Source organism: Apus apus, chromosome Z (assembly GCF_020740795.1).
Source record: "Apus apus isolate bApuApu2 chromosome Z, bApuApu2.pri.cur, whole genome shotgun sequence".
In the NCBI taxonomy this organism is placed as follows: Eukaryota; Metazoa; Chordata; class Aves; order Apodiformes; family Apodidae; genus Apus; species Apus apus.
Genome location: NC_067312.1, coordinates 68099716 through 68126476, shown reverse-complemented (window position 1 = coordinate 68126476; position 26761 = coordinate 68099716). Strand labels below are relative to the sequence as shown.

The window sequence follows — 26761 nt, the reverse complement described above, 5'->3', positions numbered from 1 at the left end:
AAAAAGTGAAGGGTTGTTTTCTTGGGGATGCTGGTATTTTGTTTTGGTTTTGCTGCTTCCTAGATTTTATTCTAGGTTGGTAAGGCTCCTGAAACCAGTACCCTGCAAAAGACTCACCTTGCCCTCCAGTGTGTTGCTTTCAGCAGCCAGCCATTGTTTTAGCATGTTAATGTGATAAAACATAGATTATACTGAAACAGAGAAATATAGAGGAAATTGACAGTATGCAATATGAATTTGACTTGGAGTAACCACCCTTGGATGTATTCAAGAAACGTGTAGATGAGGAGCTTCAGGGCATGCTTTAGTGGCTGAGATTGTAGGTTCTGTGCTTTTTGGGGATGTGATTTTGTGGAGCTTTGTGTTTGTTTTTTTGGTTTGGGTTGGTTGGTTTTTGTGGGGGGTTTGCTGCTGTTGTTGTTGGACTCAGTGATCTCAGAGGTCCTTTCCAACCATGACTAGTCCGTGATTTAACAGAAAATATTTATGGCAAAAGCTAGAGATAGTAGGATAAATCAGAAAAATCCTGGCAATTTTTTTAGAGATGAGAAATGGGAAGGACTATCATTTAAGGGGGGGAAAAAAATCAGATTATATGCAGTGATTCTGTGATTGTTCACTCAAACAAAAACTGAAGAGATATATATTAAATATAATCTACTAAAGTAGGTTTTCAAATTAGATGTCTCAGGCAGGATATACCTGGAATTTTCAATTTTTTTATAATTTCTGCTACACTGAAAGAGTGGGGAAAGTCCAGGTATTTGGAAAAACTTATAACAATACTGCTAAAAGATCAGTAGATTATACAATCCAGTGAGTCAGAGACTTAACTGAAAATATGCAGTTGAACAGATGATACAGATGTCAAATAATTAAGGCTTTTTCAGAAAAAATAATAACAATAACAATAACAATAATGATAAAAAGTTTATATATATATATATATATATATATGAAACATATAATTTTTAATGTATATATTTACGTGGAAAACTTATTCTGCCCAAGCACTGTACTTTGCAAAATGGATGGATAAAAGTAACTGCACATGTTATATTCCAGCATCTCTAAGGTATCTAATGCTATGCTGTGATCAAAAGGTTTAACAAAATGTACTCTCCATACAGCACAGTATATGGACTAAAGCTGTCCAATGGAACGATCTCTAAATTCAGTGTTAAGGGGACTTTGCGACTGAATATTACTCTGAAGTTTATTGTTTTTAATGAAGTCCTGCTAAGACTGGTACCTACTAGAGACTTGTACTGAACTTTTCATGACTGCCTGGATTTCATGTGATCAGATGCTGCATGACATCTAGTTAGGAACCATCTAGACCATACAGCAGGATGAGAATTGTGCTTGGGAGAGCCTGTATCAGAAAGACTGCAGGAAGTAATCACATCAATATAACATTTCTGTGTGAACATACATACAAAATTGTGGCAAGATTAGGGAGATTATAACACTGTTTAAAAGGCCTAAATGAAAGCTTGCCATTTAAGCAGCTTAGCAAACGGAAAAGTGAGAGAGGAGTCCTGTTAGTATAGCACTGCCTATTTCATTTTAAAAGAGCATTCTTGTTGAATGAGCCTAAAAGTTTTATTATACTTGTAACTAACTCAAAGAATGTTGCAAACACAAGGTGGAAAACATTCCAGGATATACAGTACAATTTCCCTTTTTTGAGGTGATAATGCAAGTTGTAATATACATATTGAGACTGTCAATGAGTTGCTGTTTACGTCCTTCCAACAACTTACTTTATCCTCTAGATATTTTGTAGTTAATGTCTTTGATTTGCCTTAGTCATTTTAATCTGGTATAGCTGCATTTTTTTTTTACGTGTTTAATCAGGAGAAAAGAAGACTAAATAAAAAAAAATAAATTACTGTGACATGACAAAATAAAAAAGAAAAAGGTGGACTTTCAGGAATAGTTCTGGTATAGACAAAATGTGAGAACAGGGAGAGATTATACAATCTGTCATACAAAATCACAGGGTCTGAACATGAATAGATTTATACTTCCTCAGAAGAAGTATGATAAAATTATTTATTTGTCACAGTTGGCTCTGAATTCATCTAGCAGTTGACTAACAGCATCCCTATAGTCCTTAGGAAAGTCTTGCCAAACTAAAGGGACTTTGCCTTCCTAGTAAATGAAATTTCCTTCCTGTAAAATATTCCAGGTCATTGTTAGGTGATTTGCTGGCAAATAAAAGAAGTGATCGGCCTATCTTACTATAAAAAGAACCTCCATAGTGGAAGAAATCAAAGGTAAAAATAAACAAATTAACTTTATATTTATGTATAACAAATTCAGAGCTATGTTAGCTCTATGAACTTCCACCAAGAGGAGGAAAAGATTGTTCTGAATACTCTCAAATAGGGATGAAGTGTCTCCTCCCTGAACTGTACAAAATATAGACCACTTGGTATAAAGGTATGCCATCCACAAAGTGTTATTAAAATCATTAACTTCCAGATACAGGAAAAAAACCCCAAACCTAGTAGTTTAGATTGTTATAGCGACAATAAAACATAAATAAATAAATAAATAAATAAATAAATAAATAAATTCTTTATGTAATGCCCATACAATGATAGAATGGCTCAGGTTGGGCAGGAGCTCAGGAGGTCTCTGGTCCAATGTTCTACTCCCAGCAGGGTTATCTCTGTGGTCAGACCAGCTTACTCAAGGAATCCCACACCCAGGGCATGAAGCCTGAGGGAATGGAGCCCACACAACCTGTCTGAACAACATGCTCCACTGCTCAGCTCTTCTTACCAGAAAAATGTTGTCCTTCTATCCATGTCAGGGATCAAAGCATCATTCTAGTAATAACAATCTGCATGCGAATAATCTCTGATTTGGAAAGTCCTTACAGCCTGCTATTATAACTCTCACAGTGGGTGTAGTATACATTGCCTCTGAACACAGAAGACTAAAGCTGGTTATGCTTTTTTGGGCAGAAATTATCATTGTAGTAGAGCCTACAGTTCAAGGATGTAATGGCAGCACAATCTTTTTTTTAAGAGCCAAAGTCCATGCCAGGGATCCATGTGTCATTGTACAAATCAACCGAACAAAGACAATCTCTGGCCTGGAGAGCTCCTGTGACCTGTTACTACAAAGGAGAAGGGAGGAGAACGCGTAAACTGAATATGGGCCTTCATGGGAAGCCAACAGTAGCAGGGAACCAGGAACTGTCCCTTTTAAAAAGGATATGGTGTGACTTGAGAACTGGTTCCTTCCTGTCTGTTTGCAGAGAAATCATACCCTGCAGGAAGCAGATAGCTTTGGGCATCCTTAGTTCTCAGAGACTTCTGAACAGCAGAATTTATCAGGATTAGCCCCTGACCACCTCTTTTTGTTAGCCCCTGTTTTGTCTTGTCCTGCAACTGAAAAGGCCAGTTTCTTTAAAAGGTCAATACTGAGTTTTGTCTCTTCCTTTATAGCAAAAATTTCCAGCACTACTGTCTGGATTAATACAAAGAGATTTTCTACCCTGGTACTACTATTCAGTTTGTTACTCATAAGCCTAAAGAGTTACAGTTGTTCTGTCTTGACCTATCTAAAATGTACCTTGACCCATCTAAATGTCTTGACCTATCTATTTCGGTTTATGTAATGACCATTATTTATCAAGAACTTTAACAAAACAGGTGACCAAAACAACTGCCCACACTTTTTCAATTAGACTGGGCAGAAAATCTCTTACTGCCTGTATCTTTATTTCTTTCTGTGCATTATGAACAGTGTCCTAGTCATCAATGTGTTTTCAGGTGCCAAGAGTTTCCTTACTAGCAATTTAGTAGACGAGTTCAAACTTATATAACGTACAGAATTATAAATTAAAAACATTAAATTTAAAATTCCAATTAGGAAAAATGATCCCATATTGTATGGGGGAAAAAGAAACAGCATTATTGAAGGGAAAACACAAGAAAAGACTGGATACATGTGCATTCTTACACTGTAAGATAAGCAAGATTGAAATATATTGTACTAGCTGGTAACTAACTTCACAGCGGTTAGAAAAACACTGGGTTTTTTTACCTTGTTTATATTGCTATTTTGTTAATACCATAAAGAATGATAATACTGCAGTAAGGGGGTGAGGAAGTTTGGATTTAAGTTGCTTTACATCACCAGATGAAAAAGGCTCTGACCTACTTTTCCTTAACTTAGTGCAGAATAATTCAGTTATCATTAATAAGACGTAGAACCATGCAATCACACTTGCCAATTTCTGGTCTCAGTTTTTCCAGGCTAAAATCTGGACTAACTTGTATGGAACAACATTTTTGTTTTCTAGACAAAGCACTGTATCTGTAGCTCATTCACGCTGTCTTTTCCAGCAAATATCAGTTAATTGTCTGTTGACTTCTCTCAGTATGTTTTGTACTTTCTTTTTCATCTCCTCTCTCTGTACCTTGTTTGTATGGATACTGCTGTCAAATCTAGAGGAAAACAAAGGAAGCGAGCTGGGTTACCTGGATTTGTGATAGTTTAACTGAGTGAGGCTCTGGGCAGCCAAAAACTTTTAGTCGTTTTAATTTTGATGAAGAGTATGCAGAAAGAAATGTAATAGTCTTTGTGTGAATGATGAATGAATGGATTTAACATTTAATGGGAAATGCATCCAACACTGGAAAGTCCAAATTCTTCCTGCTTTCCTCTTTATCTTAAACAAACAGTTAAAAGAAAGAGATAACATTCTTCATGAAAATACTCTTCTACCAAGAAGTCTCATATAGTCATTATCACAGGCACCATACTACTGCTGATGGTAGGTCATTGTAACATTTTTTTCTGGAGATCAGTGCACATTTGATAAAACGTAAATGTGTTTGAAACTGTGGACTGTTTTGGGGTTTTTTTCGTTGTTTGTTTGGGGGTATTTTGTCTTTTTTTTCCTGTTGTTGATGGGGTTTTTTGTGTTTGTTTGTTTTTAATATTAGTAATTTAGCTACTTCTTGGTGAAGTAAAGCATAAACTCCCTAAAGTTTCAAATTACACATTTTAGGTACATCATATTTAAAGAGAATTCAGGAGGTTCTGGCACAGTATTTACAGAACACCAGGAAAATCTGGAAATTAAATTAATGACACTGTTCAATGAAACATATTAAATTGCAGTTACAAAAATAGAGGGAAAAAAATTATCCCCTTTTACTCATTTAAAGAAATGTTTGAAGAATAGATCTCAAATTATTTTGAGATTCCTCCCAGAAGAATTAAAGTATATGAAGTGATACTTGCAAATTATCTTCATACCTCCATACATAGGAAGACAACTGTTTATGCCAAGATAAGTATGGATGCAATCCTGTGGATAAAAACCTTTTTTAAAAAATGTGGCTACATCATTATTATTTTGAAAGCAAATTAATAAAAAAACTCTGTACTGTTTAATTCTTGTTATCTTCCTGTTTCTCTACTAAGGTGCTTTTCTAGATGACTGATATTTTTATGAAGCATGAAGAGGATTAATCTGCTCTTGCCTCAAGTATGTGTTCCAAGTTAGCCAGTAACAAGATGCAAAGGGTGCAGGGTGAGTGTTGACAGGGGACATACTTTCCTATGAGAAGAATCTAAGATTAGAGCCATGAATTGGTCCCTTGGTACTGGAGTGAGTATGAAGGACTATTTTAAACTGGGCATCTAGCTTTGAAGCTACATAGCTAAATTTATTATAGAAATTTTTATTGCATATTATCCTTAAAGTATCTTCCATTACTGAGGCTCATTTATAGACAATATGTTAACTTCTCAATAACAACTGTAAGCCTTCCTAATGTGAATTTACTAATTCTGTTGCCAAAATGGGACAATAGGATTTGATGTTATATTGATGCAATTGAGAACATGTTGAAAAAACAAGTACAGCAAGTCCCAAATATTCCAATCTTGAGAATAATTTGCTGCCTGTCAAGAGCTGGCTACAGGGAATAGACAGGCATCATCTTACAGTCTTAAGATTGTTAAAAAAAAACATGTGAACATCAGTCTTCCAGTTTCTGAGATTAAGATATCTGAAATAAGACAGAATGCACCCTGTAGACCCCTAACTTTATTTTAAAACCTCAGAACTCTATTTCTAGGTTTCATATTTTTCCATGCTCTGTCCTTCCGCTGTAGAATATGCCTTTTCTAAAGAACTGGAGCTCCAGTCTCCTTTTTTGTTCTAGCCTCCTCATTTAATCAAAGTCTTTGTCCTCTAAGTTAAATCCAGGTCTGTTTCTCTAATTTGTTGTCTTGGAATTCAGGCTGCTAATGCAAGGTTTGCAAGGATTAAATCAAACTTAGCTGCATGTTTTCCCCCACTCCCTTCCCTAAGGATGTTTTTGTAGAACTGCCATCCTGCCTGTCATTTAGGTCCATATTCTTATCATCATTTGCAATGTGCATTATTTGCACTGCAATACAATGTTGCATCTGTATGACTAAAAAAGTCTTGTCCTGGTTGTCATCTCAGATGCCACTGATGATCACACTTTCTATAGTGCTTTCAAATCCAATATACATGTCCAGATGGCTAACACAAAGATTAGCTTATTCCATTAAATCTTCTCCATTACAAATCTTCTCTTATATTCATTATAGGTTATGTGATGTTACTTTCTAGGACTCTTGCAGTCAGTTCAAGTTCAAGAGACTGACTGTTGTCTGGCCTGTGGAACAAACCTTCATAGACAAGCATGCTTAAAAATTGATGTATTTCTGCATCTTTCTTGGTCTTTTTCCTCTTTGGAAATATAAATCATGAAGGTATCTATAAAACATCCTTTTTTCCCCTCATTCATATGCCTTTATATTTTTGAGTGAGCTCCTATGCTACATGCCTAATGAACCCACCTGTCAAGTTCACCAAATATTTATTTTATGCAGTCTTCCCTAGATAATTCCTACCTCTTTTATAGTGATGCTAATATTTTGCTATCAAGAAAAGATAATTCATATGTTTATCCCATGCTTGCAGAACACAGTCCTGATCCATTAATAAAGCCCCTAGATGTCACTGTAATAATGCAAAAAACCAGTAACAATTGTAAATTGTAGCAGAGTTGCTTTACAGCTGAGATGGTCTTGAACCACACTCAACTCAAATAACTTGATAAGCAGTCATCAATCAACAGATCAGGCAGAAAAAATGTTTTGTAAGTTGTTGAACTTCAAGAATATTATATAGGGATTGTGTTCCTTCTGCCTTTGGCATCACCTGGCTGAAAAGAAGACTATAGAAAACACTTCCACAGGAGCATTTTTTTCAATAAAGACAGCTAAATTACAACATAATAAAAAGGTATTTTATAACCAGTGCATTAGGCTATACTGACAAAGAGCCTCTGTTGTGTAAGTGTCCATCCTGACCTCAAACACATTCTAAGTGACCTGAAGTATTCTCCCAGGTTCAAGTACAAATTTTGTTCGACTGTTGGTTAAAGACCACTTCTGTTTCGTAACAGAACCTCTGTTAGTCCCTCGAGGAGTGATTTAAAAGAAGTTCTACTATGTTATGTTTACAAACAGGAATTGCATTATCAGTTGTTGAAGCGTAGGCACCACTGGCAAGATCCAGTAAATCACATGGAAGGATAAATGTTTTGAACAAAAAAACTACATTGAAATCTGCCTGCTGCTGTCAAAAATGGACTGTGATGTGCAAAGGTAACTTCAGTTTGAAAAGTTTTTAACAGATTCACTCAGACTGGCATGTTCTGCCTTTCTGTTTTTCTAGCTGTCTCCATCTGGGTCTATGAATTTTCTCATGCTGGGAAGATGGATATTGGGTGTTTTCTACTGTCACATTCACATATATTTTCCCATACTGAAAGTCTCTTCAAGGTCTGTGCCAGTGCAATCAGTGGAGAATGTAGCCCAGTTTTAGCTGCTGGTCTGAAAAGCTCTACCCTGGTAGTCTTAAAAGTCTTTGCTTTCATTTTGTGCCAAGTATTTTCTAGGCCAAGGTAAGTATTATGACATCTTCTTTGTTCATTTTTTCTAGCTCCAACTGGGAAGCTGAGATCAAGTCCTTCAAAAATATTTACATTTTATGTATATAAACCCATATTTGTATAGGCACATATATAAAAATACAAATATGCCTTCTTCCCAAACAAAGGAGAACACTTAAGAGAATAAAGCTGTTCATATTTTTGTGTGTTCATGCTAAAAAAAAAAAAATCAAAGGTGCAAAGGCTGGTGTCCTATATTCTTAAAAATATATACATCATAGATACGATGCTGAAATGAGCAAACATGGGGTTTTGATTTTAAAATGTCAGTGGCAAGTTAAAACCAGTGTATCTGGTCAAAGAGATTCTATGACAATTTTTATCTGAATGCAAAACACATACACAATCTGTGAAATGTTCTACCGTAGGCTGAAGGGGAAAGGGGTGTAACTAGCATTTCCTTTTCAGTCTGAAAATTTACAGGAATGCAACAGCACATCTGTATGGAATTAGCACAGCTTCTCTCCCTAATACATTAAGATTCATGTGACTGCAAACCTAGGGTCTGTAATGATGAGTCCAGATTTGTTTTACCTAATAAAAAGATGAGGATTGATTGTACCTTGGGGTCTAATATTTAAAAAGACTAAAGTGACATTTTTAAGGAAATAAAAATAAAAGGAGACAGTTTCATAGTATTTTTAAGCCCTTGCATCTTCAGATACCTGTGTAAGAGGGTGGGTGCAGCAGACTATATACTGAACCACATACCTACATTTGCAGGCACCAGAGCTGGATTTGAGACCATCATGATACTCAGAAAAATCCTTCTTTTTGGAAAGCCACATTGCTAACATTTCTGATGACTGCTGAATTTCTTATGGAATTTGCTCTGCTGTATGACTTAATTCTTTTTCCTTCCATTAGTCTACATGAAGGGCATACTGTACATAACATGCCACAATTACAATATGCTGGCATGGTGCTCCTGAAATAAGTTAATGCAAAGTTGTAATTGTTCTTAGTATATGTAGTGCCATTGCAGATTTTTTAAGCATTCTGTAACTAATCTGTATGTATATATATACACACACTATAAATAATATATGTATATGTAATTTACATAATATACACTAATATATATGTATATATATACACACTGTATTATATATAGTATATATAATTCTGTATAATATTCTCCATCATACTATTTTAATAGAATACATAATAGTTATTTATTTCTCTGTGTTTTTTGAGCATGGACATTTATAAACTCTCCTGAATAATGATCAGAATTTTATATATCAAGATTATGCTAATTTGATGATTACATAAAATTGGCAATGAATCAAAGTCTTCCTGTATTTATATTCCATAAACCTATTTTAATTTGGTAAAAATGAAGTTTGGTTCTAGTATGAAAAAACAATGATCTAACATGCATCAGAGAGGAAGAACACAAACGGAACAGATAAATGTTGTTTATTAATTTCTTATTAAGAATTATTTAGATAACATTACTGCTTAGTTTACGGCTTACCAGAGATTCTTGGGATTACTGTGAAGATTGCTTTACTTTTGTGAGTCCACAGATGAAGTAATATTTAATTAAAAAAGAGAACATAGCTTTAAGCAATGATACAGCCACTTATATGAATGGTGGAATTTCAGGTGCACTGAAACTTGACTGCAACACTTACCTACTCTCCCAGTCCATCCTTGTTGTCTTTAGTTAAAACTTGACTTTCCCGTGGGCATGTGGAAGCACTGAAATGCAGAACACATCACATTAGACACAATCACTTTTTTCTTAATTCTTATTTTGTGGTGCAACACTCACATGCTCGTAGCAGCAACTGCTGGAACTTCACCACTGGTTTAGACAAAGAAAATTACCTCAGTGCACAAAGTAACTCTGGAGATGTTAACATACTGCATAAGAAATATTATGTATTATTTAGATAGATTAATAGCTAGAGGAAAGTATATTTGAACATGTCATCTCAGTGAGATTTAGGACACTTGAATCTTCTCATTTTAAAATTGCTGTTCAAGAGAAGCTGAGTCAGAAAATAATGCTCAAAGGAACTGAGAAAATAACAACTGTGTTAAATCATACTGCTATAAAATTATAAATGTATTTAACTAACTAAAACCATGTAGCGCACAGTTTAGTGTTAGCCAAAACTTCCTTTGATTAACTGAGCCCTTTTATGTGCTCCACCTACAGACTTTTCAGGGTCGTTTCTAAAATGAAGTAAAAATAATTGTAACTATAGACCTCTTCCTGGAATCTGAGAAGAACTGTAGCAGCTATATGCTTTTTCCATGGACAAAACAGAATATCCCAGAATCTCTGTTGTGTTTTATGTTTTATTTAACTTGACTAATTTTAAAAGACACTGGGGTGTTTGAGATATACAAAGGCCTGGCTTCAACATCCTGTTTCATTTAAGACATATATACAGATCTTATTTCCATTCCTAATTCTTGCACATAAAATCTAGTTATCCATTTCTACAACTAGGAAAAAAATAAAAATAAAAATCTGCTTTTTCCCCCTCCCTCAACTCCTTCCTTCTGAACCTTTCTGGGTTTTTTTTTTGTGGGTTGTTTGTTTGTTTGTTTTTATAATCTCCATTTAATGGTTTCATTTATTCATTTCAATATGTCTCAGTTAAGGGGTACTATTTTAATTTTTTTTCCATCTGTAGTGAGAGCTTTACTTTGAAACCTCTGCAAAAATAATTGTAAATTTTATAAGTGATAAAAATGCAACTCTGTGGGATGATTCATCCATATGTTGTGTATATAAGGGACTTTATGTTGGGGGATAATATCTGGGGTCATAACTGTAGAGCAACTATAAGCAAATTAATAAAAAATATTAATCAGAACTCCTTGTTGAATGGTTCTGTTATCCTCTATATGCATTTTTTCTACAGATGAGTTTCTATAGGAAACAAGAACATCAAAACCAATCAAAAGCGCCTTGTCAAAAGCAAGCAAGACACAGGCAGACAACAGGGCAGATGGATAGAACCAAAAAACTAGATGTTCTATGTGATTTTAGTAATGCTTTTGACACAGTCTCAACTGGCATTCCTCTAAGCAAGCAAGAAACCTGTCTCAATTAAAATACACGGTTAATATATAATTGGTTAAAGAAAATATATTACAGCAGTTATCAATAGCTTATTGCCAAGCAGGCAGCAAGCACTGTGCATCAGCTTAAGACAGCCTTGGACTGCTTTTTTAAAGAGCAGGTGATAAAAAATTTATTCTATTTGCAGATTAATGCCAACCTGGAGGGAGCACAATTACACTGGAAGCCAGGATTAGAATTCAAAATGATGTGATAAATTAGATAAATGGCAAAAAGAAACAAGTAGGAATAAATTCAAAAAATAAAATTAAATTACAAAGAGTACACAGCTCAAAAAATGGAAATGCAAGTATTTTTATTGATTAGGTAGCACTCTTACAGAAAAAGACTGGAGTATCACAGAGGACTATAAGCTACACTGAGTAGTGACATCAGAACTGTTCTGAAAACTGCAAGCACTCTCTAGTACTGATTTTAGGCTCCGAGAGAAATTAATAACTCTCTCTTATCAGCTTGGGCACAGTCTCAGCTGCAGAACTGTCTTGAGCCTTGAGCACCTCTCTTGAAGATGGAAGTTGACCCAATAGAAGGCATCAAGAATGACTGAATATCTGGAAAGCCTGAAAATTGACACACACTGATTTAGTCAAGAAAAAAAAAGGACAGAATTACATTCTTCAGACATGAAGCATGTAAGAAGATGATTGAAAAACAAGCAAATTGGGGGGAGGTTTTTAAAATGCAGAAAGTAGGATTTCTGTTGGTTGTTTGGAAAACTTCATCGTAGTAAATCAATGGCAGCTGTAGCAGATTACCTGCAACCCTGCAGAATTCATGTATTTGAGGCACAGGGCAAATGGTCAGTTCAGAGGACGCTGGTAGGAACTGGGTTGTGGTTTTTTGTTGCCACAGAGAGGATTGATCAGGTGACTTTTCAAGGTCTTTTCCAGACATATATTTTAAATGTTTCTATGGTGAGATACCAGAGTGTCTACATACAGAAGCTTGCTCTCTCTGACTCTTCTCAGCTCTTCCCTCTTCCCCACTGGATCTAATGCATCTACCTTTGCCTTTTCAGTCACAAAATCACAGAATCACAGGCCTTCCTTTTACACTTGGCATGGCCAGGCACTCAGATACATCCCCTGCTATCACTGCCATGTGGAAGCACCAGCAAACCATATCCTGTACTTGTATATATCCAAGTGCTTAGATCTGTGAGCTGGTGACTCTGTACCACACCATATCCTGTGGTCCTAAAACTGGTGTCTAGCACTTAACCCTGAAAAGGCAGGGCTGTCCCCTTGAAATGTATAGAAGCAGAACTTCACACATTTGTAATTATATACATTTTACTGTAGTGTCTCAGCCATTAAACAAACAACAACAAAAAACTCAAACAAAACCCCCAAAACAAACAGAGAAAGCTTTATTCTACAGAAAAACCCTTTAATTCTTTTATTTTATATCGAGTATATTATTTTATATCAAGTATGTGTTGTAATTTACGTGACTTATACTTTCAACCTATGGCCTTGGGCAAATACATGGGCTCAATGCTGCAGTCTCCTTTGTTGACTTTTAAGAGAAAACTTTCTGTAGGACAGGACCACTTTACAATATATTCAACTCCTCCTAATGCTGTGGAAGTAAAATAACATGACAGCAGTTCAGATAACAGCAATAAGAAAAAAAAAAAAAATTAACTAATTCTGATATTCTACAGTAATTTCTACTTTTAATACCTGTACTGGTCTAGGCATCTACTACTGGGTGCTTCTGGTGATTCAGGGTCATGAATAGCTGAGGATGTTTCTAATTGACAATCAAATGAGGCCTCTGAAAGACATAAATTTTAGGACTAAAAGAAATTATTTATATCCAAGAAGTCTAGTTTAAATGGATCCTGCTTTAGAAAAGTGGTATCCCACACTTTCACTTTGTTTCCACATGCAAAAGTAATAGGAGTGCCTTTACTTAAATATAACTCCCACCCTTGTTTGAGAAGAAAAAAAGTCAACCACAAGGGAAAAGTGTGGATTCAAAAATAATCTCTTTACAAGTTATTCTCTGAGAATATTTTCTGTATGTAAATCTACACTTACATGTTTCCTGAACGCCCACTATATATAACATTTTGAACTATTTTTATCAGAATTGATCAGACTTAAGTGGAAGTTCAGCTGGTGCAAAATAGGTATCACTCATCCTTCTGCATCAGTCACATTATGTCACCATATCATGGCATCCTCTGTGACATAAGCTATTCTGTTCTATAACAGCTAGAGATTAGGGTGGGAAGGAACCTTTGGGATAATTAAATTCAAATGCTTTTTAAGAGTTGGGAAACTGCCTACAACATCTTTCCTAAACAGGTTTAGTTTCATCCTGAAAGAGTTTTAGGTTCTACTTTTTCTAATGCAGAACTGTATTCCTGTCTTATCTGAGAAACTCTTTTAATTTATCAGCACTTCATACTTTCTTTTCTTCTACTGTTTTCCTTCGCTATTTTTTTAAGACAACTGCTCTTAGCTAAAGAATGCAAATGCTTTAGCAGTGATTTTCTTCTCTTGACCATACTAGTGGCTTTTATGTGCAACTATTCCAATCTTAACACATCTTCTAACATGAGTGATCAGAACATAATAATTTAATAATTTTAGATTATGTCTGATCAGTGTCTCATACCCATAAAAGCATTCATGCCTCCATTTCTAAAGAAGACAGCTGTGTTAGGAAGTACTTAATTTGTATGCATAATTATATAGACCATTTATATCACAATGACACCTTGTTTTTGAATGGTTTGTAGTTTTGTGAGCTAGTTCCTTTCAAAAATCCAGGAAGATGCTACCTAGTCCTCTTCTGGTTTGAGTGCATCAGGGTCTCCTGAGTCTTAGAAATCACTTTACAAATTACTGGCAGATGCTGACCATTTGCTTTTGTTCCTGTACTCAGTATAAACAGTTTCAAACTAAGAAAAACCCCGAAACAATAAAAAGTACATATCTATCTATCTATATAGATAGATATCTATATCTATACCTATATGTATCTATATTTTGACTTTGAACCGTAACTTCCCCCCCCAATTTCTATCCCACCCCTGCTGTGTACCTAGTTAACTGTTTTTGTTGTTTGTTTCACTGATCTTTTCTTTTTTCTTCCTTAAAAAGTTATTGTGTTGTCCTCTTCAAGATGTAGCTCTGTTTAACTTCTGAGAATTACTTCCTTATCTCCGTGCTTCCTGATAGCCAAGGGGCTAAGCTTATCTCAGATCAGTTCTTTCCTTTTTATTCTTTGTAGACTGCCTGCTTATTCTTAGCATTTTTCTCCAGATAGCTGTTTACCCAAACAGGCATGGAATCCTTCTCTTTACCCGGCTTTGTTCGGCGACTCTCAGCCATGACAGGTTTAACAGCTTCTGTTTTGAAGAAATTCCAAACCTCATCTACACTGATGACATTCCTGAAGTCTTCTACCTGGTTGTTTTCATGAAATACATCCTTTAACTTCTCAGGGTTTTACCTTTAAAGATTCAGATGATCTTATACAAAACTACTTTCGCTAACCTTCCAAATTTAAAAAAAAAAACAAACAACCCACTAGCTTCTGATCAGTCAGAATACAGATCTAGAAATTAAGTCTTTAGAGCCACTGAACCATCAAAGCAGGGCAGTGACTGTTGTTATCAGAACGACCCACAGGGAGCACTCGGGGTCTTCCAGCAGGGATGCCTCTTAAGTGCGTTTATCTGCTTTTTACTGATGGCTAACTATTCAGCACATCTTGGTAAATGCATGGGTTTGGCCTTAAAACGTAAAAACAGTCGCCCTGGGACTTATTTTTTGCATGTTCAGATGTTTATGTAGAGAGAAGCAGCATGAGGACAAAAAGTTAAACTTTGAGGTGTGAACTCGCAAAAACTACTCTTGACGGTAACTGCAAACCGTTCAAAGTCTCTCAGCTGTCGGTGTTTTCCAGGCGTTTTGAAGAAGTTTCGGCAACTTTCGCTGACGAAAGAACCAATACGCAAGGCTGAACACCAGACAGGACCCATCTCCCTCGGCCGGCGCTGCTGCTCCGAGTTCCCGCGCCGGGAAGAGACCCAGGCCCACGCACCCCGGGCTCTCCCTCTCCCCCCGGCTTCAAACCCTTCCCAGGGCAGCTGAAAGGACCGTCCCCCGGGGGGTCCCGGCGCTGCAGCTTCGATCTGGACCTTTCTGTTGACAATTCCCTCCTCCTCCCCACAGGCGCTTTGCCATGCAGGGGTTTTACTACAGCTAAGGCGGGACTCTGCAGATTTCATGGGACGGCCCCCCGACGTTTGGGAGCGGGAGGTGGAGCCGAAGGAAAAGCAGAATTCTCCTGGGGGCCAGCTCTACCTGCTCGGGCCCCTCGCTCCCCTCCCCATCCCCTCTCCCACCGCCCCTTTTCCCGGCCCCCGCCGCAGCCCCACGTGTGCCGCCCCGCTCCCCTCGGCTCTTCCCGCCCCAGCACCGGCCGGGAGGCACCGACCCCTCTTTCCGGCTTTTCCCGCACCGCCAGCCGGCTGGAAAACCTCCCCAGCTCTGGGCAGGGCTGCTCGCTCTCCTCCGAGTCCAGCTCCGAGCGCTTCTTCGGGCGCGGTTATTGTTAATAGCCATTTTGTTCGTAGGTTTTCCTAGAGAAATTCAGCGTGGTTCCGTTGGATTTCCGATTTCAGAGGAGGGAAATAAAATCCCAACCGACTCAACCTTTTTTTTTTTTTTCTTTTCCTCTTTTTCTCTTCCCCCCCCCCCCCCCCCCCCCCCCTTTTTTTTTTGGAGAGAGAGGAGGAGGGGGATGCGACGTGGACCCCGCAGTTGGTATCACCGTATCCCGCTGACAGCTGCAGGGCTGGCCGGGGAGCTGAGAAGAAGGAGTTTCCGCGGCTGAAGCTTTTCCCCAGCGAGGAGCCAGAGCCGTGCCCGCTGGCACCGGTGCGGGACAGGCACGCACCTCTCCCCGCCGTTTCCCAGCGGAGCATCCCCAAGATGGGGAGACGGCGGTGGCTCTGGGTGCAGCCCTGCTGCTGCTGCCTGTGGCTGAGCTGCCTGGCCCTCTGGGCTCAGGGAACAACCGGGCAACAAAAGCCGCCGTCGGTCCGCCCGGCGAGAGGAGCGGGCGGCATTTACCCCGCGCCCGCCTACCGGGAGGACGGGGCCGGTACCGCCGCCGGCCGGGCCCGCAGGCCAGGACAGCGGGACGTGCTGCGCGGGTAGGACACGCTCGGACCTTCGCCCCCCGCCACCCGAGCCCCCTTCCCCGCTGCCGTCCGGGAACCAACCGGCCTCCTCCCCCTTCCCCCCCCACCCCAAAGCTGTGGTCCGCGTTTTTGTCCGCCGTGCATCCTACCTCCCGGCCCCTTGACACGGCTAGTTAGGGGTTAATGGAACTTGGTATTTTGTCCTCGGCTATGAAACGCGCCTTTTAATTAGTGATACTTTATTAAAAGCAGACATTGTGGGGGGCTGCGGTGCAACTAACACATGTACAACATTGGGCTTTTTCTTCAAGAATGTTACAATATTAAGATACTGTGACAGTCACTTTAATTTGGCTTCTTCTGAGAAACTGTGAAAAATAATCTTTAATGTTTTGGGGAGTTCTTGCTAATTTGAGTTAAATGATCTTTATGACCAGCCGTTCTTTCTGTCTTGTGTCAGATGGCAGTATGAAGGCAATTTTTGTAGCAAGGCTTCTAGGACTGTAGATGAATTAGAGCCCAACTCATGCCTTGCATTTCCTCACGAGTTCCACGAGAATTGTGTGGCCTGCCGTTGCCTAGTCTGCCTCTCCTCTTTATACTAAGCCACTGAATTTATACAAAATAAAATTGCTCGGAACTTCTTACAGTAGAGAAGATTTTGTTCCTTCGAGGATGACTTTTTGTGGACATCTTTGCTCTCTACACTTTTTCTCATTTCATGCAGCTGGTTTCTTCCCTTGTGCATACATAAAACTTTAGATTCTGCTTACATGGAGGTGCACTTTTGTATATACGTTTATTTGGTTATTTTGTTTGACAGGCCAAATGTGTGTGGCTCTAGATTCCATTCCTACTGTTGCCCTGGATGGAAGACACTCCCTGGAGGAAATCAGTGCATTGTTCGTAAGTGTCTGACTTAGAGTTCCTACTGCCCTTGTGATAATAAAAATAAATAGTCTTCTGCAAGTTACTGCTCCATTGAGCATGAGGAAAGATAATTCAGTTCTGTCTTTTTCCTTATTTTTAAAAATAAGTAAAAAAAAAAGAAAGAAAAAAAGGGATTTACAGGTCCATGTTTCTTGTAACTGGAAGACTGGCAAATTGCTGTATTTTCTCTGTTGTGTTCATGAGAGGCATGACCACTTAGTTTTTCAGAACAGAACAATAAAGGAAGAAGGAGAAAAACCAAGGTAACAAGAAAAGGCAAATAGTCTTGATAAAAATCAAATCAGATCTGAATTTTTGTGAAACTTATGTGCTAGGCTTGAAATGACAATCAGATGCAAAAGTGTTTTACATCTGGGGTGCATATTCTCTTGCCTATCATCTTCAGTTGTGCTTTAATAGCTATAGAGCATGTAGTTTTGGATTACTGCCTGGTCATCATAGGTGCTGTGCTGACACATAGGGCTGTTGGCATGGCTTGGCAAAAAAGAAAAAGGAAGGAAAGGTGTGTCTGGGGGTGCAAATCTGCTCAGTACTTTCTCTGGTTAGGCATCATTGTCTACCAAGAAAGGAAAGAGAGAATTAATTTGAATATTCTGTCTGTTAGATAAAATGAGGCACATGCTTGTTGTAGTCCTTGCATATTTAATGAATATGTTCTCATTCATCCTAGCCTGTCACCAATCTCTTTTGCTTGTAAGTACGGTTAACTTCAGAATTCAGGTTCAAGAACATGTTGCTCTTTACTTAAGTGATGAAGGTTTCTGTAATACTCCATTTAAGAAGCTACTGGCACCCAGGAATAAACTAGGGAAGGAATGAGTAGTAAGCCAAGATCTGCCACAGCTAAAGGTGACTTTTGGGCTGTTGCCTTACGATTCAGGACTATCAGCCTGTTCATCTATTTGTTTTACATGAGAAAACCTGCCTTTCCAATATTTCTTATAACTAACTGTGCCATGGGGCAGTGATTTTCATCTCAGGTGGACATGGCATTTCCTAGCAAAGATTAATCGTGTCTTTCAGAGGAAGATGCTGGTATGAGTACTACTGTGGAGTAAGAGAAGCGACACAATACTGGCTTACTTAAGCATAAACTGGAATTTTAAAGATGGATTTAGGCTGCCTAATGTGCTGTTGGTAGGCTTTTCAAATTCAGCTGGCTATCTAGGTCAAATGACTTTAGGGAGACAGAATGATTCAGGTGCTTTCAGAAACCTTTATAAATTGTGACTCTCTGTGCCTCTGTCTCAGCTCTCTTTACATCAAGACAAATCTTACTTACTATTAGTTTATGTGCACAAAGGACATATTTTTTGTTGCTGTTTATGTACTGGAGCTTGACTGCAGCTCTCTCACATGTCTGAAGGGTGAATGACTTTGCCAGAAGATCTGTATGATTGGCTGTGATACTTCTCTGTTTGTATTTTGATGAAGGCTTAAGAGAACAGATTTCTAGGCTCACAGGATACATTTGCTGAGATGATGGTCCCTGTAGCTAGAGCTGTTCATCTAGGCAAAACACCCTGCACAGGATGATGTACAAGCTAATAAACGTACTATTGGAGATGCATTGATTATAATTAGTGCAGATTGTAAATGATGATTTTAAGGGATTATTTCATGATGAGAGATCTACGAGCTGGTGGTCAAAAGGAAACTATTCTGACCTTAACACTGTTTTCAGTAGATAATGTGATGGTGGTTGTTGGTGGTGTGTGACATATTTATGATTAAAAGTGATCTTTCACTTGAAAAACAGACTTTTTTGTTAACTAATATGAACTGTACTGATGAAAACATATTTGGAGTATGCTTTCAGTTATGGGACTTTCAGTTGATAAAAAATTATTCCCTAACAGATAAGAAACTAAGAAAACTGTCTAAATGTAGACCTTGCTTAACCAGGAGATTGAGTGCCATTGAATAGAAATGGACTGAACAGTGATAAAAGGCAAACAGCCCTCTTCCCTGTCTTTGCCAAGTTCTCTGAATCTGAGTCCCATTTCTCACTTTTATGTCTGCTACTGGGGAAAGTAGTTTGTATCAGTCAGTGGCCTATCTCTAATTTCAGCTAAATAGCAAAATCCCACAAACTCTTCACCACTAGTGCCTTCACATTTGGGGCATCTTTGTAGAGGGACTTAATGATAAATGCAGGTGATCCACATTGCATGCTTTTGATGCCAGTGGAGTGTCAGTGGATTGCTATTAGTGATTGGCTTTGTCTACTCCTCTCTTGTAAAGAAAATGTGGCCTTTATTGGAGTATGTCAAGGAGGCCACGGGTTGAAAAAATCTACTCTGGTTTGGTCATGTGTGGCATCAGAACAGAGCTTCTGATTGGGTGGTGAAAGGGTGAAAGGGAGCATGTACATTCCACAGGGAGCATGTTTGAATTCTGTAACAGGACAAGAAAACAATATTTTCTTCCTTATGGGAGTTGCATCTCATTTATGCATGTTTTTCTAGCTCTGAAGAGGAGCACAGGCAATTAGGGGAAGGTTTATCTCTGCTTTTTTTTCTTTTGTGTATCTGGCCAGATGTGGTGTTTTTTTTCTTTCCTTTTAATGCATATAGGCCTTTTATTTTAGGTAGCCAGTATGTTCTTGGCAAATTATCTGCAGCAAGTATCTGTTCCTTCTGTAGTCCTTCAGTGGAGATGTGCTTCCAAATTACTTGATGATGTCAAAACCCTAGAATTATTTACAAAAGAAGCTGTGGTTCTTGCTTGGTTGTGGTTTTTTTTTGCTTTACAAGCTGTCTCTTCCATGATATGTGTTTTTTTAGGTAATCGTGTGCCATACTTGCTTTTGAGGCTTTCTTCTGGTGAATAAGTTAATTCAGCAGATTATTTAGATGCGTTCATTTGGGTCTCCTTTAGAATTGGGATGTAGACTTGAACTCTTCTCTGTTTCTGTCATTCCTTTGTGCAAGGGAACTGGCTGGTGAGCGAGAAGGGAAGACACAATTGGACATGTCAGGTGATAGCACAATGACATGCTTCTTACATACAGAGAATATGGTGTGGACAGGCTTCCCTGAGATTTTATAAAGTTAGTTTCTAAACGACAATGTTGAAATATTTGAGTACAGAAAAGTGTATTTAGTGAAACTATGCAATATCTGTGAAGCTAAGCATTGGCTTGATAAAGGATGGATATTCTCAGAAATATGAGGCCCTAAAATGCTTCTAAAATATTGATTATAAGAGAGAAGCCATACTGTACATTGACATTTATGATCTATATTGTTTATATTAGTTCAAATGTTGGATTCTTGGTAGAGTATCCTACAGGACTTGTGGTCTAAAATACAAAATTTTAATAATTTTACATTACTTGTGTAATAGCCTGGTATTTCTAATTAGGGAAAGAGCTGATTATCTGGTTTCAGTGGTCTGACCAGTGTTTGAATATGCAATGTTCAATGTTTTTTGTCTTTAAATTTGCCAGATATTAATTATACCAAAATTCCATTACTTTATTTTAACTTACAATTACTTTTGCATATGTATTAGTTGTCCCAATGAATTGAGCATTCAAGTGTTGTTCGCTTTTATTTATTTTGTTTTAAATAAGCTATTAACATACTTTTAGCTTTTTTCCTTTAGACTGAGTTTATTGTTAATCACTGTCCTTTTATTTGTGTTTTTCCTCAGCGATTTGTAGAAATAGCTGTGGTGATGGATTTTGTTCCCGTCCTAACATGTGCACTTGTGCAAGTGGACAAATATCACCTACTTGTGGATCAAAATCTAGTAAGGACTCTATATTTATTTTCATTAGAGCTTTCCTTTCACTAATTCTCAAGTGTCAACTAAAAAATAACTATTGTGTAAATCCTTTAGACATAACTTGTCATTAGTGCACACACAGATGTAACTTACACTTTGGTATATCTCTAATTTTTTATAAAGTTTCACCCACCACCTGTGCATGTTTACTCTCTGTGACAAATTAGGGAAAAAAAAGTGTTTAAAGATACAAGCAAGTTGAAATATAAATGTGTACGATATTAGTATTTTCATCTAGTCAGATCTCTTAAGAAATTAAGATTGTACAGCCTCCAAGATAATGGAAAATTCTACTTTGCTAACTATAGTAATGGGAAAGTCTAAAAAAAAGGTCTTCATGTTTGCTTTAAAAATAATGGCTGACTGACAGCTAAAGCTTGGATGGCTTTGGTTACCTGAGCCTACACTGAGATACACAGCACATATTATACGAAGCTGGCAATTGCTTCCAGTTGTCTCTGCTTTTATCCACATTTGCTTCTTGGTGAGGTGTTTTCCCCTAACACTGGTGTCTCTGCCTGGGCTCCTCTGCAGTGCAACCCTGCAGCATCAGGTGCATGAACGGCGGCTCCTGCGCCGACGACCACTGCCAGTGTCAGAAGGGCTACGTCGGAACCTACTGTGGCCAGCGTAAGTAACTGCCCTGCAGCAGCTAAAATCAAATCACTCAAGTCCTGCAAGTCAGGCCTCTTACTTTACGTAGAGTAGGAAGAGAAAAAAGCCAAGACGTTGAAATATAAAGAAATGCCCATGAGAAATTTATTGCTGTTTTGGGGTGTAGTGTTTAACTGGAAGTCAGTGCATGCATGAAGTGGATTTGTATTCTCTGAAATTCAAATTAGGATTTGAATTAATTAAATACTTCTGGAAAATCCTTTGGGGCCAATGGCAGTGCACATCCCACTCTCCTTTTCCGACCAGGTAATCACCAATTTTTCATTCTCTTTGACAAAGTTTTCTTTCTCCATCTCAGGAGAACAGCCTAAATGCCAAGATAAAGTGTGTTTTTCTGTCTTCTGCTTGATTCAGAAAAATAATTAAATATGGTTCAAGCTTTTGTATACCTTTTTGGTTTTGCAGACAATCTAGAAAGTAAATTATTTGCATGTATCTATCTGTGTTGACAAGTGTTTACAAGCTATACAAATTCAGTAAACAATAAATATCACTAAAGGCTGCAGAGCTGAGGAAAGCCTGAAAGCGTATTGTCGGGCCAGCTGTCTCCTAGTTAGCTGAGAACATGATGCTCACAAAGGCAGTTAGGAAGCAAGGGAAACAGTGTCTTCAGTAACCACGTAGACAAAAGCATTGCAATGAACTTCAGCAAAAAACAGTAGTAAGTGACTCAGCTTGCTGATGCAATGCAAAAAGGTATGTCTTGGTATTATCAAAGAAAACCAAGAGCAAAGAAAAAAACCAAAAGGAACTTTTAAAAAACACCCCAAAAATTCCAAACTGACTTGTAAGGTAAGAGGCTCTTCTAGAGAGAACAGTGGAAGGGAAGAAGTTTGTGAGACTGCAAAACAGAAAAAGCAAGTTGCAGGAAAACCCTCATAGGTGTCAAAGACTTTATTACAGGTTCTGCAGTTGCAGAAGGGAAAGACTCACAGAAGGGTTTGATCAAGTAAGAGGATCAAAAGGAGTTTCGCTATCAGTGAGAACAGAAGCTCAAAAATAGCGAGGGAAAGAGGCATAAGGAGATGGAGAAGGATGAAAATAGGGTAAAAACGACAGTTCAGAAGGGAAAAAGGCAGAAATTAATTGCTGAAGGTAGTCTGAAGGAAGTAGAGCTAAAGAAAAGGCAACTGTGCAAAGAATACTTAGATTTAATAGTGTGGATGAACGTCATTTTGACTTGGTCGTTTTTGCAGATGCTGGAGAGCAGTCTTCTTCTTGCTTTATTTCTATCTGGCTAACATTCTCAAAAATTTTAGGTAATAATTGTAATCCTAAAATGTGGCCCTAGTCACAGCCAGATTTACATTTAAGAGTTCTTGGCCCCTTACTGCTGATTTTATTGTATTGGGTCAACACCTGAATGCTCTCAGGCAGGCCATGTTACCCATGAATAAATGAAAAGAGGACTGAATTTTCAAGCAACGACTCTAAAGCACTGCTGCAAATCTTAACCAGCTGTGGATATTTGCCTCAGTGTACAGGAGAGTTGAAATTTCAAGTAAGATTGAGTATTTGTCTTCTAGATACAGTATTAAAAGAACATCTGAAAAATGTAAATATGTTTTTATTTCTTTTTACTAGAGTGTGTGTCTTAAATCTATTGAAGTTAGTTGTCTCCCTAAAGTGTCATTGTCCATTCATGGAGTAATGTAACAGATGCAGAGAAGTATCTTCATTTTATGCCTAAGATATGCATTCTCAGTAGAAAGTAATTCAGTTTTATAGTTCTTGCTAAGAAGTAAGGCTTTATCACATGTCTACCTAACAGTATATTTTATGTTCTCCGTTCTGATGATATTGAAGGCAGGTGTACATTTTTTTCTAGTTTGAAATACTTGTCTTCTCTAGGTTGCTGAGGTTCTTTTGCACTGGGTAATCAAATATTTTTTAAATGCCACCTACAGACTGTGGAGGTGCATAGGAAGGCCTGTCTAGAGACTTCTGGACCAAAATCTCTTTGCTGTTGTTCAGATCCACTTAAAAATTATGGGGCTGTCCTTCAAGGTGAAATACTTTTATTTGGAACATGTACTAGTTGTGAACAAGGCTTTATGTCCTGGAAGCAATGAGCCTGGAAATAGAGTTAGTTATTTGAAGGATTCTCTTAATGGTATTTTTCAGCATTGCTGATGGAACTGTTTCCATTTCAAATTGAGAAGATTTTGGTGCTTTGGCAGCAGGCTTTGTTCTTGATTTATGTCATTGATAAACAGTATGAGTGGGTGCTTCTAAGTCCTACAACTCTATGCTATACATTTATGTATACTTTGGATTTACAGTCCCCCACAAACAGTTTTTTTCTTGTTGGGATCTTCTAGGAAACAAAGTTTTTGAAGGTATGTAAAGATGAGTTAATCTGGTAATTCTTTTCCCTTGCTCTAAACATCACTTCTGCCAGCAGTATGAGAGTTGAACTGTCTCAGTCTGCCCAAGCCTCCCTTCTTGAAAGCTTTGTTCTTGGTGTGACTGAATAACACAACTTAATATGCTCAAATAGCCTAAAAGTAGTTGAGTTTTTTATCTACTAACTTTGCTGATAGTTATAAATTCTTACGATTAGTGACTAGAGATGCACAACTGTTTAAAAATATACTTAAGTTCAACATCTGCTAAGAATCTGTGCTGAATGCGGTTAATTAAACAGCTGCTTGCAATTAGCACTAAGCAGGTGCTAATGGAGTTCAGTCTAGTGGAATCTGACTTGAACTATCATTATTGTTGGTGATGATGGGTGGGAAGGAGATCAGTTTGGTATTCAGGTTCAGAAAGACTTTGAGCAGTTGAGAGGGGAAAAAAATGTTTTTGAATACCACATATGGCAATCTTTGAAATATTATTACAAAAACATTTTAATTTTGTTGTTGTTGTTTAAAGCTGTCTGTGAAAATGGCTGCCAGAATGGAGGACGGTGTATTGGACCCAATCGCTGTGCCTGTGTCTATGGATTTACAGGCCCTCAATGTGAAAGAGGTAAAAGCAATAGATAAGAAAGGAAATTATGAGCATTTATATGCAACAGTACTCTATGTACATATTTTATGCTGTGTATTTTCTGGCTGAGCCAGTGAGCTTCCAGTAAACCATTATTTGTAATCTTAGAAAGTGTGTTTGTTTCAAGTCTGGTAGCCACATTTCAGGTTGGCAGGTACAAAGCCATCACAATTGGTAGGAATTTGAGCTTATTTTGTTTGTATAATAGTTAGAGGACGAGAGATCCTTTGTTCTCAGCTACGTAAAATAACATCACAAAATCGCTGATGGTGTTACAATTATGTAAGTATAACTTAATTGAAGGGTTGTTTTCTGTGTAACTCCTCTTTCAGATGAGGAAGTGGGGAGTATTTACACTGGTTAGTTCTGTCCTATAGGAGAATGTCACAGATGGAGTGAAAAAAGAAACCATTACCATAATACTGAAATCAGTTCCTAAAACCATTCTTATTCAAGAAAATATCTTAGACATGGCTTGACATACAGTTCTTTAATGAATTGGGGACTAAACTAGGATTTTATTTTAAAATTTTACGGATAAATACTCATCCTTCTTTTACAAGCTTAGATATACTGAGAAAGTCCATTTTAATTATGCCAAACAAAGCATTTTTAGTGTTAAAGTAGTGATTAGCACAGGAATAATGATGTCACTGAGTCCATATATAGTGATTTATAATAAACTATCCACTCTCAGAAATCTAAAATTCTTGCTCTTTAATAAATCAGAGCTTTGTTTGTGTTTTGAAACCAAAACTGGAAATATGGTAATGCAGAACTGCTCAACTTTGGATTTAACTGTGGAATGTATTTCGTGAATGAAACCGACGAGTGTAACCTGAACTACTGTCTATTTAGAATGGATATTTAGTGAGTATCATTTAATGTGAAGTTTTCAAGAATAATGAAAGATGTTACTGAAAAGCTAGCAGAAATACTATTCTTTGTCTTTCTCCAAGCTGGTGTGTTTGCAAATACATGTTCTAATCAAAAAGGGTGCTGAAGAACCAAGCAACCATAGAATGAAATGCTGAATACTAGTATGCATTGTTATCTTACTCCTTTAAAATATTCAAAAGGTTGTCAGTACTAAAAAGGGGGATGGGATCATCTGCATTAATAGAAAATAGAAAGTCACAGGCTTTAATTCTTGCTAGCAATGGATGAAACACCCACTCAGGGCAGAAGTAGACTTCTTAGGTTGATAAAATAATTCAGATCAGAAAGGACCTTCACAGACCATCTAGTCCAATATCTGCTCAAAGCAGGTCTAATCTGATCAGCCTGCTCAAGTCCATGCACAGTCAGACTTCGAACGCCCTGAAGGATGGAGATTCCACAACATCTCTGGACAACCACCCACATGGTAAAAAATAAAATTTTTCCCTAATATCTAATGACAATTTTGCATGTTCCAGCTTCTGTGAGCTTCCTCTTTCTGATTGCTGTGAGCCTCCCAGAAGCAGTTTTTCTGAATCATCTAAACAGGTAGTTATAGGCAGCAATAAAGTCCCCTTGAAACCTCTTTTTAAGGCTGAATGAGCTCAGGTCCCTCAGCCTTTCCACATAGTGCAAGTTCTTCAGCTCCTTGACCAGTTTCGTGGCCCTCCCCTGGGCTTCCTTCAGTATCTCTATTTCTTTCTTGTATTGGGAATCCAAAACTGGACATGGTACTCTGATGCTTTCTTACAAGTGTCAAATGGAAGTGAAGGACCACATTGCCTGAATTTGCGTGCACCTGGCCTTCTCTGCTGTAAAGGCATGTTGCTGCTTCATGTTCAGGCTGTTGCCTACTAGGACCCCAATAATCCTTATGTCAGAGCTGCTTTACTGGCAGTTATACTCCAGCCTATATTGTTCCATCAGGCTGTTTCATCCAAGATGTGCCATTTCCTTTGCTTTTACTGAACTCCCAACTGTTCACCCATTTTTTTCTCAGCTTTTTAGCTTGCTCTGTATAGCAGCCTTGCCCAGCATATTGACTGTTGCCCCTAATTTGGTGTTGTCTGTAATCTTGCTGAGGGTGCACTCTTGTACCATCATCCGTGT

The 26761-nt window shown here is 37.9% G+C and overlaps 1 protein-coding gene across 2 annotated transcripts in view; it reads left to right on the top strand.

Annotated features, from left to right (window-relative positions):
* The first annotated feature begins 16088 nt into the window (after nt 1-16088).
* FBN2 (fibrillin 2) overlaps nt 16089-26761 on the top strand; it is a 160306-nt gene continuing 149633 nt past the window's right edge. For both annotated transcript variants that reach the window (XM_051642419.1, XM_051642418.1), the window contains exons 1-5: nt 16089-16312; nt 17124-17206; nt 20909-21007; nt 21578-21673; nt 24596-24691. In XM_051642419.1, the coding sequence (XP_051498379.1) occupies nt 16089-16312; nt 17124-17206; nt 20909-21007; nt 21578-21673; nt 24596-24691 (598 nt within the window). The remainder of the gene's footprint in view (nt 16313-17123; nt 17207-20908; nt 21008-21577; nt 21674-24595; nt 24692-26761) is intronic.